We start from the raw sequence: 19,148 nt of genomic DNA on the forward strand, positions 1-19,148 counted from the left end.
TCATAGTTGTTTTAATTTGCATCTCTCTGATGATTAGTGATGTTGAGCATTTCTTCATATGTCTCTTGGCCATTTGCATGTCCTGTTTGGAGAGGTGTCTCTTTAGGTCCTCTGCCCTTTTTTTTTTTTTTTTTTTTTTTTAGTAGTACATGCCCTTAGCGAGAACCAAACCTGGGACTCTCTGATCCACAGGTTGACACTCCAACCGCTGAGCCAAACCGGCCAGGGCTTTTTTTTTTTTTTTTCCCCATTTTTTAATTCGATTCTTTGTCTTTAATTCATTGACTTGTATGAGCACTCTATATATTTTGGAAATTAATTCCCTATATGATGTATCATGACCATTATGCTCTCCCATACAGTGGTTTTTTTTTTCCATTTTGCTGGTTGCTTCTTTTGCTGTGCAGAAGCTTTTTAGTTTGATGTAGTCCCATTTGTTCATTTTTTCCTTTGTTTCTGTTGCCTTAGATGTTGTATCAGTGAAAATTCTGCTGCATATGATATCTAAAATTTTGTTGCCTACATTTCTTCTAGGATTTTTATGAAATCATGAGTCACATTTAAGTCTTTTCTCCATTTTGAGTTTATTCTTATGTATGGTGTAAGTTGGTGGTCCTGCTTTATTTTTTTGCATATAGCTGTCCAGTTTTCCCAACACCATTTATTGAAGAGGCTGTCTTGACTCCACTGTATGCTCTTGCCACCTTTGTCAAATATTAATTGAGCATGTTGCCTTGGGTCCATTTCTGGTTCTCTGTTCTGTTCCACTGGTCTATATGCCTGTTCTTGTGCCTGTTCCAGGCTGTTTTGATTACAGTGGCTTTGTAGTATAAACTGATGACTGGTATTGATCCCTCCTACTTTGTTCTTCTTTTTCAAGATTTCTGTGGCTATTAGGTCCTTATTTATTTATTTATTTATTTTGGTTCCATATAAACTTTGGGAATATTTGTTCTAGTTCTGTGAAGTATATCATTGGTATTTTTATGAGAATTGCATTGAATTTATAGATTGCTTTGGGTAGTATGGACATTTTAATGATGTTAATTTTTCCAATCCATGAACAAGGTATATGGTTCTACTTTTTTATATCTTCCTCTGTTTCTTATTTTAGTGACCTGTAGTTTCCTGTGAAGAGATCCTTTACTTCTTTGGTTAAGTTTATTCTTAAGTATCTTTTTTTTCTTTTTCTTTTTTTATTTTTTGTTCAGGTAGAGTGGGAGGGAGAGAGAGGAACAGAGAGAGAGAGAGAAACATCGATGTGAAAGGAACACGTCGAGTGGCTGCCACCCGCACAACCGACCAGGGCCGGGGACAAACTGCAACCGAGGTACGCGCCCCTAGCGGGAACCGAACCCGGGTCTCTCAGGACCGCAGGCTGACGCTCTAACCACTGAGCCAAACCGGCCAGGGCTATTCCTAAGTATCTTAATTATTTTTGCCACGATGGTAAATGGGATTGTTTTTTAGTTTCTCTTTCTGTGAGTTCATTGTTGGTGTATAAAAATGCCATCGATTTCTTGACCTAAATTTTGCATCCTGCTACTTTGCCAAATTCACTTATTAAGTCTAGTAGATATCTGATGGAATGTTTATGGTATTCTATGTACAATATCATGTCGTCTGCAAATACTGACAGTTTCACTTCCTCCTTTCCAATTTGGATCCCTTTTACTTTTTCTTCATGTCTAAATGCTATGGCTAAGACTTCCAGTACTATGTTAAATAAGAGTGGCAAAAGTGGACATCCCTGTCTTGTCCCCATTCTTAAGGAAAATATTTTTAGTTTCTGCCCATTGAGTATGATGTTGGCTGTAGGTTTTTCATATATGGCCTTTATTGCTTAGTGATATGATTCCTCTGTTTCCACAATGCTGAGCATTTTTATCAGAATTAGGTGCTGGATTTTGTCAGATGCTTTTTCAGCATCTACTTAGGTCATCATATGGTTTTGATCTTTCATTTTGTTTATGTGGTGTATCACATTTATTGATTTGTGAATATTGTACCATCCTTGCATCCCTGGGGTGAATGCCACTTGGTCATAGTGAATAATTTTTTGATGTATTGCTGGATCCGATTTGCTAATTATTATTTTAAGGATTTTGGCATTTGTGTTCATCAGGGATATTGGCCTGCAGTTTTCTTTCTTTGTAGTGTAGTTATTTGGTTTTGAAATTAGAATTATGCTGGCCTCATAAAATGAGATTGGAGGTCTCCCATCTTCTTGGATTTTCTGGAGTAGTTTGAGAAGAATGGGTATTAAATCTTCTTTGAATGTTTGGTAAAACTCCTCTGTGAAGCCATCTAGGCCTGGGCTTTTGTTGGCTGAGAGTTTCTTAATTACATCTTCAATTTTTAGTTGTTATTCATCTGTTCAAGTTTTCTATCTCTTCCTGGTTCAGTTATGGGAGACTGCATATTTCTAGAAATTTGTCCATTTCACCTAGATTATCCAATCTGTTGGCATATAATTGTTCATAGTATGTTTCGATGATTCTTTGTATTTCTGTGGCATCAGTTTTTACTTCTCTTCTTTTGTTTCTGATTTTGTTTATTTGGGTCCTCTCTTTTTGTTTCTTGGTGAGTCTGGCTAAAGATCCACTGATCTTGTTTATCTTTTCAAAGAACCAGCTTTTTATTTCATTGATCTTTTGAACTGTTTTTAGTCTTTATGTCATTTATTTCTGATCTGACCTTTGCTATTTCTTTCCTTCTACTTGCTCTGGGTTTTTTGTTTGTCTGTCTGTTTGTTTGTTTGTTTGTTTGTTTTCTTTCTTTCTAGTTCTTTAAGTTGTAGGATTAAAGAGTCAATTAGGAATTTTTCTTGTTTTTTGAGGTAGGTCTGTAGTACTATGAACTTCCCTCTCAGGACTGCTTTTGCTTCATCCCATAAATTTTGTGTTGTTTTGTGTTTGTTTTATTGGTTTTAAGGAAGTTTTTAATGTCTTCCTTGATCTCATTGGTAACCCATTCATTGTTTATAACGTGCTATTTAGCCTCCAAGTGTTTGAATGTTTTTGTGTGTTTTTGTTGTAATTGAGTTCTAGTTTCATGCCATTGTGATCTGAGAAGATGATTATATGATTTTTCAATCTTTTTGAATTTGTAGAGACTTACTTTGTTTCCTAACATGTGGTCTATCTTTGAGAATGTCCCATGTGCACTTGAGAAGAATCTATAATCTGCAACTTTGGGGTGAAATGTTCTGTAAATATCAATTAAGTCTAACTGATCTAGGTCATCATTTAAGGACTCTATGTCTTTGTTAAGTCTTTGTCTAGAAGATCTATCCAGTGGTGTCAGTGGGATGTTAAAATCACCCCCTATGATCATATTGCTATTGATCTGTCCCTTGAAGTCCTCCAGAAGTTTTTTAATATATTTTGGTGCTCCCATATTTGGTGTGTATATGTTTACCAGGGTTATATTCTCTTGTTGGATTGATCCTTTTTATATTATGTAGTGACCTTTTTTTGTCTCTTATTGTCTTTCTGTCTTTTAATTGTTTTTTTCATTTTGGTTTTATGATTGGGTGATGTTTTTTTACCCTATCTCTAATTCACTAATCTGGTCCTCAGCTTTCTCTACTCTGCTGGTTATTCTTTCCAATGTGTTCTTTATTTCTGCTATGTCATTCTTCATTTCCAATTGATTGGTTTTCAATGTTTCTATATCTTTACTCATGGTGCTGAGCTCTTTATTCATGTTTTTGAGCTTCCTCATTATCATTAGTCTGAACTCTACCTCAGATAACTTGCTTAACTGCATTTCATTGATCTCATCTTTAGTAGAATTTTCTTGTTCTTTCATCTGGGACTTTTCCTTTGTTTCACAATTTTGGCTATCTCGGTGTGTTTTGGAGCCTGCCAATCTTTTACTGTGGGTGTTGGTGTTCTGCTGTTTGTGGCTCCCTCTACTGGGTTTGGATGAGTGTGGGAGGACCAACATTAAACATCATTGTCAAGTTTTCCTTTTCTGGGTAGATTTACAAGCCCAGAAAATGTTCAGTTATCCTTTAGCTTTTTGCCTGGAGGCTATTAGTCTCAGTTACCTGATAAGCCTTGGGTTGTAGCCTTCAGCTAAATATAAAAATCCCTCAGGTGTTCAGGGTAAGTGGATTTCCAGAGGGTGGAGCAGATGCTGGCTATTAATGAGCCTCAATTTGCATTTCTCTGACCCAGCTGTGTGGAGTTAAATTTCTGAGGGAGGGGCTGTTGCTTCTTCCCAGGACTCTGGGAAGGGGCTCTTTGAGTAAATGTCTACTGTCCTGTGAGGGAGTGATTCAGCACAAAACTCCCAATTCCCTCCCAGCTCTCCAAGCTCCTGAGTGTCCACACAGTTGCAGCCCAATCTGCCTTCCCTCTTCCAGAGCACAAAGTGAGTGGCTGTAGCTAATTTAGTGCTCTGTCCTGGCCCTCTGCACTGTGAACAGGCTTGGGATTTTAACCCCAAGGGAGCTGCTCACGGCTAAAACAGCTGCCTCAGTAGGCTCCCAGGCCACCCTCTTGCACCTCCACGAATCCTACCAGGCTTGATTCAGTGTCCTTTTGTCCTGTTCCTGGTTATATGGGTCCTCTCCAGCTGCTTTTCTGTTGCTTTTTCCTGATGATTTGTCTTTATTTTAGTTGTAATCCCAGTTTTGTCCTGGGAGATGGTCTTTGTAGCTTTCATTCACTCCACCACCATTTTGGAATCTGACTTTAGTTTTTTTAATGTCTTTAATAAAGTCCATTTTATCAAGTATTTCTGTCATGACTAGTGCTATTTGTGTTCTGTCTAATAAACCTTTTTCTACCTCAATTTCATGAAAATACTCTTCTATGTTTTCTTCTAAAAGGTGTATAATTTTAGCTTTTATGTTCAGGTCTATGATTCATCTAGAATTAATTGCATTTTCCTTACCATGAAAATGATATATGTTGCTATGCAGATTTTCTTTCATTTCTGTCTATAGTGTTCTATAGTTTTCAGTGTATAGGTTTTATATATCTTTCATTTAATTTCTTTTTTATGAAAACATATGCATTTTATAAAAACATATGCATTTTATAAAATGTATGCTATTGCAGGTAATGTTTAAATAATTTCATTTTTTAAATTATTTATTGCTAGTAAATAGAATTCTGATAGATTTTACCTTGATGATTTTTTAAAAATTTTTTTCATGTAGCAAATATATTTGTTTTATGTATCTGATTATTCTAATACTTTTGTCTTTTGTGAGTCTGATTTTTCTAGTAGTACCTTTTTTCCTTAAATGTTGTGTGATTTTTTTTTTTTTACTATGATCTCATGTTCAATGGAATTTTGTGTGGATTACTTGGGGCCTAGGTTGAAAGTGGATTTCTCCAGAAAGTTTTCTTGATTACTTCTTATGTGTACCTGGGAGCACTACCAACCCAGGATTATTTTTAAATAAATTTTTAGCATCAGTGTAAAATAAATAGGACACTTGCGATATGAATTTGGGCAACAAACTTGTGTAACAGTTAGCTTTTGATGATAAAATTTTAGCACGCTGGTGAAAACGTGCAAGGTTCCCCTATTTTCTGCCTCAACACAGCTCTGCCCTCCCTCCCAGTTCATGTTCCATGCCCTCCTGAGCCCCAAACCTCTCTGAGTCTTTCTTTTCCTTGTTGCAGCTTTCTGCTTGGATGCTCATATGATAAGGATGAACCTGAGCCAATCCCCCCAGATGTATTTCTGGAAAATATGATTTACTTATGCCCAGCTTTACTTTGCCTAGCTTTGGGCTAAGAGCTAGAATAGAAATGTGAAAAAGGCACATGACCTGTCTTCATGGCACTCACAGTTTGGGAGGAAAAAGTAGTGACTAATACTTTTGAGTTCTTTTCTTGTGCCAGCCACCATCTGGGTGTTTTCACATATGTCACTCTGTCCTGGGAATGACCTTGCAGAGCTGGCTTTCTCATGGTATTTTTTGGATGAGAAACCCAGCCTGCAGGGCCTGTGGGTGGTAAGTGTGGCACTAGGATTTGAGCTCCCTGCCCTGGGAGCCTTCCTTTAGAGAGAGACAGAGTGACTGCCACTGCAGCCCAGTGACCCGATGTCTCCTGGCTCTCTCACAGAGGCTCTGCAGCCCCGTGTACTGCAGGTACCAGTTTCATAAGACTCCGGTTCACCAGACTGAGGGGAAGCCTCATGGAAGCCACATCTCCTTCCAGGACATCAATGTCATCTTCCTTGGGACAATGCATCCCAGTGAGCTGAGGGAATACCTGGAGGGTCCTCCCATGGTTGTAGAAGTTCATGACCGTGACCGAAAGTCAGAGGAGTATTCCCGGAAGCCCACCCTGTTTGGGGAGGATCCTCTGGATTCATGCCTCAACTTTCAAGTCCTCATCTCTCCCAAAGAGACAGAGAACAACCCCTTTGAAACCCAAACCAAGATATGGGACCCTTATGGAGTTGCCCGGGTAAGTTTTGCTGACCTCCTCCTCGGCCACAAGTACTTGAACTTGGCTATCCCGATCCACAGCTGTGAGTCCAAGCCCACACAACATGGCCATGACAGCAAGATTAGGAAGGTTGTGGGGTTTAGGGTCCCTACAGATGTCCTTCATCATGGCCCAATGCCCATGGGCAACTACTTAGAGTCCAACTCCCTGCTCAAGCTGAGAGTGGATATCGCGGTGCCACTGCGAACCATGGCAGAAACCCCCAGTGCAGACCTCACAGGCACCAAATTTGGCCGCATCATTTTTGTATTTGGCTCTAGGAAGATCTTCCTCCTATATAACCTGCTGCAGGACATCACCATGATAAATGCCAAAGCCCTTGATCTGGACTCCTACCCTATCACGAACATCCAGCAGATCCTGTCAGCCATTAAGATTCGGGTGAATATCCAGGAAAGGCAGGATCTGGATGTCCTGACTGGCTTCTACCTGCTGGATGGGAAGATCCACCTCCTCATTTTGGAAGGCTTGGCTGACCAAGGCTTGAAGCGGCTCTGGGAGAGCTACCAAAGCCGGTAGGTGGCATCTGGATACGAGTGAATGGAGAGATCTCTCAAAGTCAAGCTGAGGTTCCCCGTCCTCTGTGAGAGAAATATGTTCACTCATTTACTCTTTTTTTATCCTCACCCGAGGACATTTTTCCATTTTTTGTTCAGGTAGAGTGGGAGGGAGAGAGAGGGACAGAGAGAGAGAGAAACATCGATGTGAAAGGAGCACGTCGAGTGGCTGCCACCCGCACAACCGACCAGGGCCGGGGACAAACTGCAACTGAAGTACGCGCCCTTAGTGGGAACCAAACCCTGGTTCTCAGGACCGCAGGCCGAAGCTCTAACCGCTGAACCAAACCGGCCAGGGCAACTCATTTACTCTTAAAGTTTATTATAATGTGCTCCTCCAGGATCAATAATTGGATTTTTATAACAAGAAGAATTGATTGTCTTAAGACTTTAGGGATATATAGAAGAGAAAGTGGTTTAGGAGAATGAGTCCAGCCTTCAGACTTCTGAGGGGCCTACTTGGTTAAGAAGGAGCAGAATGTTGTATATGGCCCTGGTCCAAGTTTATGGAGCCAAAATATTGCAAATTGGGAGAAAAAAAAGACAATGTGTTTTATGACATTAAGGTAAACACCACAAAGAAATAGAATTCAACTCCCCCAGGCAAGCTGTATCTGACTATTTTGAATATAGAAAATTCCCCTTCACTGAAGGCTTTCAGGAGTACCTGATGGTTGCTCAGTGGGGACATTGTAGAGGCAACTAAAATATCTGATTCTAGGCTGGAGCAAGTGGTCCCACACAGGTCTTCCATTTTTTTAGATTTGATGACAGGATAATTCTTTTTTCCTTTCATGATTTTCAAGTATCCTAGTTTGGGTAAATAGGACCTCCCTCTTTTAGTCTGCAGGTTCCCTGTTTGTCCTCATAGCTCAGATACCCCAGGACCCAGATGTTGATAACAGCAGAAAGTCTTGAAGTTGAGTCTATCCACCCATCAGGGGAGTGCAGCCCTGTGGAGGCCTGCTTTGATATGCTGATGGGCCAAGACGCACTGGGGAGAAACTGGCCTTATGTCTGGTTTTTCTGCCCAAGAAAATGGAAAACATATGTCCACACAAAATCACACTCATAAATGTTCATTGCACCATTACTTATAGTAATCAAAAAGTGAAAATAGCACATATGTTCATCAACCAATGAATGTGATGTGTTCATACAATGGAATAATATTCAGCCATAAAAAAATGAATGAAGTACTACTTATACACATACTTCACTGTGAATGAACCTTGGAAATATCATGCTAAGTCAACAAAGCAAAACATAAAAGACCACATATTATATGATTCCATTTATGTAAAATATCTGGAATAGTCAAATCCATAGAGATGAAGGTAGATCAGTGGTTGTCAGTGTCTCAGAGGAGGCATGAGGGAGAAGTGGGGAATGATGCTCACAGTACAGTGTCATTTCTGAGTGATGAAAATATTTGAGAATTAGTATTTATGGTTGCATAACATTGTGAATATACTAAAAAAAAAAAACACTGAACTGAATACTTTACAAGGGTGAACTTTGCAATATGTTGTAAAGAATTTGGCCTTGCCCAAGAGAGGTCAGGCCTTTGCCCTTGTCTTCTGGAAAGGAATCTGTGTTATACCTAATAGGAGGGTCTTTGTTTAGGTTGGGAGTTGACCACACCAGATCTCAGGGTGGGAGCAGCCTCACCTGATAGTCATAAGTGAGGTTGGCTGTGCCAAAAAGACCAACAATGTGATTTACAGTGGGAGCTTTGGATCATGTGGTATCCCTTGACATGGAGACCAAGATTGCCTCATGGGCCATCTAGCAATTAATCAATCATGCCTCTGTAATGGAGCCCCAATAAAAACTCTGGACACCAAGACTTGGAGGAGTTACTCTGTGCATATTGTCACTCATTCGCGTTGTAAGGGCAACACATCCTGACTCCATGAGGAAAGGACAGCAGAAGCTGTGTTTGCAGCCATCCTGGACCCTGCTGTATGTACCTCTTTCTTTGGCTGATTTTCATGTGTATCCTTTTCCTATAATGAGGTGTGTGAGCATAACATTTTTCTGTGAATTCTCCTAGCAAATTGATAAACCTGAGTGTGATTTTATGAACTTTACTATGGTACCCCTGGAACTTTCCACTGGTATCACAAATCAGGTCAGTTTGGGGGACTGTGCCTTCAAATCTTGCAGTTTGGCTAACTCAGGTCATGTGGCATGTAAATTATATCTCATTGAAAAGATTTTGTCCAATGGTAGAAATAACATAGAGTATGTTCACTGACTCCAGTTCAGTTATGCTAGACATAAAAAATATTATTAACAAGAAAAAGTTCATGGGGTGAGGGGGAGAGGGAGGAAGGTGTCAATGGGGAAAAAATGAGAAACATCTGTATCAAAAACAAATTAATAAATAAAAAGATTTTTTAAAAATAGCTCTTAGAACAGGGTACAAAAAAAGATAAAATTTATTATATGTAAAATATACCTTAGCTTTAAAATTTTTTAGAGAGAGAAAAAGATAGCCCATTTATGCTCCTGGGGTGGCAGGGTGGTAAAATAGTTAAGAATATATGGGCTCTGTAGCCAGAAAGGAGAGAAGATGAAAAGGCTCAAGGAGGTCAAATATATGATGATGGAAGGAAACTGGATACAGGTGATGTATTATACAATTATACACTTAAAACATATAATGTTACTAACCAATGTTACCTCAATAAATTTAACTTTAAAAAAAATTCATATACTTAAAAATTAACAAATATTTTCAAATAACCCATAGGTCAAAGGAGAAGCTGTAATGGAAATTAGACATTTTTGAACTGAACAATAATGAAAATAGTATAATATCTAAATTTGTAGAATGATGTTAAAGCATTATTTAAAGGACACTTTATAGCCTTAAATTTTTATATTTAAAGAAAAAAAAAAGGCTGAAAATTACTGACATTTGCAGACATTGAAATAAGGGTTTTATGGTATCAATCAGTATTAAAATTAATTACAAATTTACCAAAAATTAATACCAAAAATATTTTTAGATTAGATGGTTTCACGAGGTTTCTCAATATAGAAATTAATGTATTTAACAACTGACACCACAGAAATACAAAAGATCGTTAACAACGACTATGAACAATTATACGGCAACAAATTCGAAAATCTAAACAAAATGGACAAATTTCTAGAAACACATAGTCTCCCAAAACTGGATCAGGAAGAGATAGAAAACTTGAACAGACCAGTAACAACAGAAGAAATTGAAGATGTAATCAAGACTCTCCCAGCAAACAAAAGCCCAGGCCCTGATGGCTTCACGGGGGAGTTTTACCAAACATTCAAAGAAGAACTAATACCCATTCTCCTCAAACTATTTCAAAAAATTCAAGAAGAAGGAAGACTTCCAAACTCGTTTTATGAAGCCAGCATAATTCTAATTCCAAAACCAGAAAAAGACACAACAAAGAAAGAAAACTATAGGCCAATATCCCTGATGAACATAGATGCCAAAATCCTGAACAAAATACTAGCAAATCGAATCCAGCAATACACCAAAAAATTATCCACGATGACCAAGTGGGATTCATCCCAGGGATGCAAGGCTGGTACAATATTCGCAAATCCATAAATGTGATACACCACATAAACAAAATGAAGAATAAAAACCACATGATAATATCAATAGATGCTGAAAAAGCCTTCGACAAAATCCAGCATCCATTTCTGATAAAAACGCTCAGCAGTGTGGGAATAGAGGGATCATATCTAGACATAATAAAGGCCATATATGAAAGACCTACAGCCAACATCATACTCAATGGGCAAAATCTAAAAGCATTTCCCTTAAGAACAGGAACAAGGCAAGGATGCCCACTTTCGCCACTCCTATTTAACATAGTACTGGAAGTCTTAGCCACAGCAATCAGACAAGAAGAAAAAATAAAAGGGATCCAAATTGGAAAGGAGGAAGTGAAACTCTCATTATTTGTACACGACATGATACTGTACATAGAAAACCCCAAAGACTCCACCAAAAGTTTACTAGACTTAATAAATAAATTTGGCAAAGTAGCAGGATACAAAATTAACGTCAAGAAATCGATGGCATTCTTATACACCAATGATGAACTCACAGAAAGAGAAACTAAGCAAACAATCCCATTTACCATTGCGGCAAAAAAATTAAGATACCTAGGAATAAACTTAACCAAAGAAATAAAGGACCTATTCGCAGAAAACTACAGGTCATTAAAAAAAGAAATAGAGCAAGATATAAAAAAGTGGAAGCACATACCCTGTTCATGGATTGGGAGAATTAACATCATTAAAATGTCCATATTACCCAAAGCAATCTATAGATTCAATGCAATCCCCATCAAAATACCAATGCATACTTCACAGAATTAGAACAATCACTTCAAAAGTTCATATGGAACCACAAAAGGCCTCGAATAGCCACAGCAATCTTGAAAAGGAAGAACAAAGTTGGAGGGATCACAATACCAGATTTCAGATTGCTATAGATTCAACGCAATCCCCATCAAAATACCAATGGCATACTTCACAGAATTAGAACAATTACTTCAAAAGTTCATATGGAACCACAAAAGGCCTCGAATAGCCACAGCAATCTTGAAAAGGAAGAACAAAGTTGGAGGGATCACAATACCAGATTTCAGGTTATACTACAAAGCCACTATAATCAAAACAGCCTGGTACTGGCACAAGAACAGGTAATAGACCAGTGGAACAGAATAGAGAACCCAGAAATGGACCCAAGGCAATATGCTCAATTAATATTTGACAAAGGTGGCAAGAGCATACAGTGGAGTAAGGACAGCCTCTTTAATAAATGGTGCTGGGAAAATTGGACAGCTACTTGCAGAAAAATGAAACTAGACCATCAACTTACACCCTACACTAGAATAAACTCAAAATGGATAAAAGACTTAAATGTAGCTCATGAATCCATAAAAATCCTAGAAGAGACTGCGGGCAACAAAATTTCAGACAGCATATGCAGCAGAATTTTTACTGACACATCACCTAAGGCAATAGAAACAAAGGAGAAAATGAACACATGGGACTACATCAAACTCAAAAGCTTCTGCACAGCGAAAGATACAATCATCAAAACGGAAATGCTACCCACTGTATGGGAGAGCATAATTGCCAATGATATATCAGATAAGGGATTAATTTCCAATACATATAGAGTGCTCATACAACTCCACAAAAGGAAGACAAAGAATCCAATTAAAAAATGGGCAGAGGCACTAAATAGACACCTCTCCAAACGGCTAAGAAACATATGAAGAAATGCTCATCATCACTAATCACCAGAGAGATGCAAATCAAAACAACCATGAGGTATCACCTCACACCTGTCAGAATGGCCGCCATCAACAAATCATGAAACAACAAGTGTTGGTGAGGCTGTGGAGAAAAGGGGACTCTAGTACACTGCTGGTGGGAATGCAGACTGGTGCAGCCACTATGGAAAACAATATGGTGTTACCTCAAAAAATTAAAAATTGATCTTCCATTTGACCCAGTGATCCCACTTCTAGGAATATACCCTAAGAAGCATAAAACACCAATCAGAAAGAATATATGTACCCCCATCTTTGTAGCAGCACTATTTACAATCGCTAAGATCTGGAAACAGCCCAAGTGTCCATCAGTAGACGAATGGTTCAAAAAGCTGTGGTACATATACACAATGGAGTACTACGCAGTGGTAAGAAAGAAAGATCTCTTATCCTTTGAGACTACATGGAGGGACCTTGAAAGTATCATCCTAAGTGAAACAAGCCAAACAGAGAAAGACAAGTTTCATATGATCTCACTTATTTGTGAAATATAATGAACATAACAGTTTGAGGAATGGGGCAGTCCCAGAGATGTGGAAGCGGGGTACAGACTGACAATCCCCTAAGGAGTGGGGAGGTGGGGGAGGGATGAACCACAGAACTTATACGCATGTATGCATGAACAGTGGACATGGACAACAATCTGGGGAAGGGGCAGGGAGGGAGGTGGAGGGGGGAATCAGTGGGGGGAAAAGGAGAAACATCTGTAACAAAAATTAATCAATAAAAAAAATTAATTTAAAAAAAAGAAATTAATGTATTAAGTCTATTGAAGTTCTAAATAACAGCTACATACAAAAATAATATTAAAGAGGAAATAATTTAAAAGTATAATAAAATAGGACATTGATAGGAATAAATTTGACAAAAAGGAGCAAAAGACCTCTGTTGTGAAAATTATAGAACTTTTAGAAACATTAAAGATAACCAAAATAGGAGATTCCAAAATGGCGGTGGAGTGAATGGAAGCTACACAGACTGTTTCCCAGGACCAAACTGGAATTACAACTAAAATAAATACAAATAAACAGGAAAAAGCAACAGATAAGCAACTTACAAGGATCATATAACCAGGGACTCAATCCTGGTAGGCTTGTGGAGGTGCGAGAAGTGGGGCTGGGAGCCCACGGACAGCAGCGGCCTTAGCAGTGAGCAGTGCCCTCAGGTTAAACTACCAAGAGGCTCCACAGCACAGAGCTGGAATAAAGGTTAAAATAGCCACAGCCACTCACCTTGCGCTCTGGCAGAGGGAGGGTGGACTAGACTGGAAGTGTGTAGGGACACTTGGGATTTGACAGGGCCTCCGAGCTTTTGCTTAGTTGCGCGATGCAGGACGGTGGCCATCTTACTCCTTCCCAGGGCTCTAGGGAGAGGCGGCAGCCCCTCCTTTGGAGATTCATCCCCACCTAGTGGGCCATGGAAATGCAAATTGAGGCTCACTAAAAACCAGCATCTGCCCCACCCTCAGGATATCCCCTTACCCTGAACACCTGAGAAGTTTTTCATTCAACTGAGAACCCAAGGCTCTTCAAGTAACCACAACTAATATTCTCCAGGCAAAAAGCTAGAGGATAACTGTATCATTCCTGGGCAAACAACTATAACCAGGAAAGTAAGATGTGACAGTGGTGTTTAACATAGGTCCTCCCTCGCTCATCCAAACCCAGGAGAGGGAGCCACAAACAGCAGAACAACAACACACACAGAGAAAATTTGGCAGGTTCCAAAGCCCACTGTGATAGCCAAAATGGTGAAACACAGAAACAAAAGCCAAAAGAAAGAACAAGAGAACTCTACCAAAGATTAGATAAATGTGGAACAGTTAAGCAAGTTAACAGAGATAGAATTCAGAGCAATGATCTTGAGGAAGCTCAATAGCATGAGTAATGACATAGAGGTGATGAAAATTAATCAACTGGAAATTAAAAACCACCAGGAAGTAATCAAGAATGACATATCAAAAAATAAAAACACATTGGAAAGTCTAAACAGCAGAGTAGAGGAAGCTGAGGACCAGATCAGTGAATTAGAAGACAGGGTAGAAAAAATCAACCAATCAGAAAACCAACAGGAAAAAAAAAAATTAAAAAACAGGAAGACAGCTTAAGAGAACTGTGCGACAACTGGAAATGTAATAATATTCGCATCATAGGAGTCCCCAAAGAAGAAGAAAATGAGCAAGGGTTAGAGAATATATTTGAAGAAATAGTGACAAAAAATTCCCTAATTTGGTGAAGGAAGAAGGCATTCAAGTTCAAGAAGCACAGAGAGCACCAAGAAAGAAAAACCCAAACAAGCACACATAAAGACACATAGTAATTAAAATGCCAAAAATTAAACACAAAAAGAGAATACTAAAACCAGCAAGAGATAAGCAATAGGTTACCTAAAAAAGAACCCCCATAAGGCTATCAGCTGACTTCTCAACAGAAATACTACAGGCCAGAAAGGAAAGGCATGAGGTAATCAAGGTCATAAAAAACAAGGATCTGAATCCAAAACTACTCTACCCAGCAAGGTTGTCATTCAAAATAGAACAAATAAAGAGCTTCCCAGACAAAAATAAAAAATTTAAAAAAGGCTAAGGGAATACATTAGCACCAAACCAGAACTACAGAAAAATGTTAAAAGGACTGCTGTAATTAGTAGAAGAAATAGAAACAAACTAAACAAAAATGACAATGAACAAGTAAGTACATGTCAATTATCACCTTAAATGTAAATGGACTGAATACTCCGATAAAAAGACACAGAGTAGCTGATTGGATAACAAAGCATGACTCATCTATATGTTGTTTACAAGACACCCACCTCACAACAAAAGACTCACATAGGTTGAAAGTGAAGGGATGGGAAAAAATCTTCCAAGCAAACGGAAAGAAAAAAAAGCTGGGATAGCAATACTCATATCTGATAAAATAGATTTCAAAATGAAGGCCATAACTAGAAACAAAGAAGGCCACTAGATAACATTGAAAGGATCTATCCAACAGGAAGATATAACCTCGATAAACATATATGCACCCAATTTAGGAGCATCAAAATATATTAAAAATCTTCTGAAGGACTTAAAAGGAGAAATCGATAGCAATACAATCATAGCAGGAGATTTCAACACCCTGCTGACATCACTGAATAGATCCTCTAGACAAAATTAGCAAGGAAACAGAGACTCTAAATGAAGCACTAGAGAAATGGATTTAATAGATATCTACAGAGAATTACACCGCAAAACTGCAGAATTCACATTCTTCTCAAGTGCACATGGGACATTCTCAAAGATAGACCACTTGATAGTACACAAACTAAATCTCTGCAATTTCAAGAAGATTAAAATCATATCAAGCATCTTCTCAGATTACAATGGCATGAAACTAGAAATCAATTGCAACAAGAACATGCAAAGACATTTGAACACATGGAGGCTAAATAGCATGTTATTAAACAATAAATGGGTTACCGAGGAGATCAAGGAAGAAATTTAAAACTTCCTGGAAACCAATGAAAATGAACACACAACAACACAAAATCTATGGGATGCAGCAAAATCAGTTCTGAGAGGGAAGTTCATAGCACTACAGGCCTACCTCAAGAAACAAGAAAAATTTCTAATTGACTGTCTAACCTCACAACTTAAAGAATTAGAAAGCAAACAGAAAGAAACCCCCAGAGCAAGTAGAAGGAAGGAAATAGTAAAGATCAGAGCAGAAATAAATGATATAAAGACCAAAAAAACAATTCAAAGGATCAATGAAACAAAGAGCTGGTTTTTCTAAAAGATAAACAAGATTGATAGACCCTTAGCTAGACTCACCAAGAAACAGAGAGAGAACCCAAATACACAAAATCAGAAATGAAAAAGGAAAAGTAACAACCGACACCACAGAAATACAAAAGATTGTTAACAACTACTATGAACAATTATATGGCATTGAATTTGACAATCTAAGTGCAATGGACAAATTTATAGAAACACTCAGTCTTTCAAAACTGGACTGGGAAGAGATAGAAAACTTGAACAGACCAATAACAATGAAGGAAATTGAAAATGTAATCAAGACTCTCCCAACAAACAAAAGCCCAGGCCCAAATGGCTTCACGGGGGGGGGGGGGGGGGGGTGACCAAACTTTAAAAAAAGAACTAATACCCATTTACCCATTCTCCTCAAACTATTTTTAAAAATTCAAGAAGGAAGACTTCCAAAGTCATTTTACAAGGCCAGCATAATTCTAATTCCAAAACCAGGAAAAGACACTACTACAAAGAAAGAAAACTAAAGGTCAATATCCCTGATGAACATACATGGCAAAATCCTGAACAAAATACTAGCAAATTGGATCCAGCAATACATCAAAAAAATCATTCACCATGACCATGTGGGATTCATCCCAGGGATGCAAGCCTGGTACAATATTCACAAATCAATACATGGGAACACCACATAAACAAAATGAATGATAAATACCAAATGATCATATCAATAGAGGCTGAAAAAGCCTTCTACAAAATCCAGCATCCATTTATAATAAAAAACACTTAGCAATGTGGGAATAGAGAGATCATATCTCGACATAATAAAGGCCATATATGGAAGACCTACAGCCAAAAATCATACTCAATGGGCAGAAACTAAAAGCATTTCCCTTAAAAACAGGAACAAGACAGGGATGCCCACTTTTGCCACTCTTATTTAACATAGTAGTGGAAATCTTAGCCACAGCAATCAGACAGGAAGAAAAAATAAAAGGGATCCAAATTGGAAAGGAGGAAGTGAAACTGTCATTATTTGCAGATGACATGATATTATACATAGAAAACCCTAAAGACTGCATCAAAAATCTATTAGACTTAATAAATGAATTTGGAAAAGTAGCAGCATACAAAATTAACGTCAAGAAACTGACAGCATTCTTATACACCAATGATGAACTCACAGAAAAACAATCCCATTTACCATTGCAGCAAAAAAAATTAAGATACCTAAGAATAAACTTAACCAATGAAATAAGGGACCTATTCGCAGAAAACTACAGGTCATTGAAAAAAGAAATAAAGAAAGATATAAAAAAGTGGAAGCACATACCTTGTTCATGGATTGGAAGAACTAACATCATTAAAATGTTCATTTTACCCAAAGCAATTTATAGATTCAATGCAATCCCCATCAAAATAGCAAAGATACATTTCACAGAACTAGAACAAATACTTCAAAAGTTCATTAGGAACCAAAAAAGACCCCCGAATAGCCACAGCAATCTTAAAAAAGAAGGACAAAGTAGGTGGGATCACAATACTGGATATCAGGCTATACTACAAAGCCACTGTAATCAAAACAGCCTGGTACTGGCACATGAACAGGCATATAGACCAACGGAATGGAACAGAGAACCCAGAAATGGACCCAAGACACTATGCTCAATTAATATTTGACAAAGGAGGTAAGAGCATACAATGGAGTAAAGACAGCCTCTTTAATAAATGGTGTTGGGAAAATTGGACAGCAACATGCAAAAAAATGAAACTATACCATCAACTTACACCATACACAAAAATAAACTCAAAATGGATAAACCACTTAAATGTGACCCGTGAATCCATAAAAATTCTAGAAGAAAATGTAGGCAACAAAATTTTGGACATCATACGCAGCAGAATTTTCACTGATACATCACCTAAGGCAACAGAAACAAAGGAAAAAATGAACACATGGGACCACATCAAACTAAAAAGCTTCTGCACAGCAAAAGAAACAACCATCAAAATAGAAAGGCAACCCACTGTAGGAGAACTTGCTCTACTAGATTTCAAGTCTGATTATAAAACTAAGATAATTAAGACTGTATGGTGTCAGACCAGGGACAGAAAAGCAGATCTACGGGATAGAACAGAAAATACAAAAATATACAGACACGTACGCTGGCAGGTTTAGCTCAATGGTTAGAGCTTCGGCCCATGGACCAATAAGTCCTGGGTTTGATTCCAGTCAAGGGCATGTACCTTGGTTGCAGTTCAGTCCCCAGTCCTGGTCAGAGTTGTGCGGGAGGCAACCAATCAATGTGTCTCTCTCACATCAATGTTTCTCTCTCTCTCTCTCCCACTTTAACTGAAGATAAATAGAGAAATACCCTAGGGTGAGGATTTAAAACACACACACACACACACACACACACACACACACACATAAATGGTCACTTGACATATGACCTACGTAATATTGCAAAATAAATGGTAAATGAATATACTAAAACCACTAAATTGTACACATTTTTAATTTTTTATTTTTTTAATTTTTTAATTACAGTTGACATATAATATTACATTTTTTCAGGAGTGCAGCATAGTGTTTAGACACTATATAATTTACAAAGTTATCTCCCTGCCAATTAGAGGACCTACCTGACACCATACATAGCATTACAATATTATGGCTATATTCCCTATGCTGTATTTACTTCTCCATGACAATTTTGACTGTCAATTTGTACTTCTTAATCCCTTTCACATTTTTTACCATCTCCGTAAACCCCTGTCCACCTGGCAACCATCAGTTTGTTCTCAATAACCATGAGTTTCCTTCTGTTTTGTTTGTTCATTTATTATTTTGTTCTTTAGATTATACATATAAATTAAATTTTATGGCATTTGTCTTTTTCTGTCTGACCTATTTCACTTAGCATAATATCCTCAAGATTTATCTATGTCGTCACAAATGGTAAGATTTTGTTCTTTTTGTTTTGTTCTAAGCACTTTATTTTTTTTC

The 19,148-nt window shown here is 38.0% G+C and overlaps 1 protein-coding gene across 1 annotated transcript in view; it reads left to right on the top strand.

Moving 5' to 3' along the window:
• The window catches only part of CFAP92 (cilia and flagella associated protein 92 (putative)), a 113,259-nt gene that overhangs the window by 45,047 nt on the left and 49,064 nt on the right, over window positions 1-19,148 (top strand). The window contains exon 9 of the mRNA XM_036282231.1: window positions 6,093-6,997. Within this exon, the coding sequence (XP_036138124.1) occupies window positions 6,093-6,997 (905 nt within the window). The remainder of the gene's footprint in view (window positions 1-6,092; window positions 6,998-19,148) is intronic.

Source organism: Molossus molossus, unplaced genomic scaffold (assembly GCF_014108415.1).
Source record: "Molossus molossus isolate mMolMol1 unplaced genomic scaffold, mMolMol1.p scaffold_m16_p_4, whole genome shotgun sequence".
NCBI lineage: Eukaryota > Metazoa > Chordata > Mammalia > Chiroptera > Molossidae > Molossus > Molossus molossus.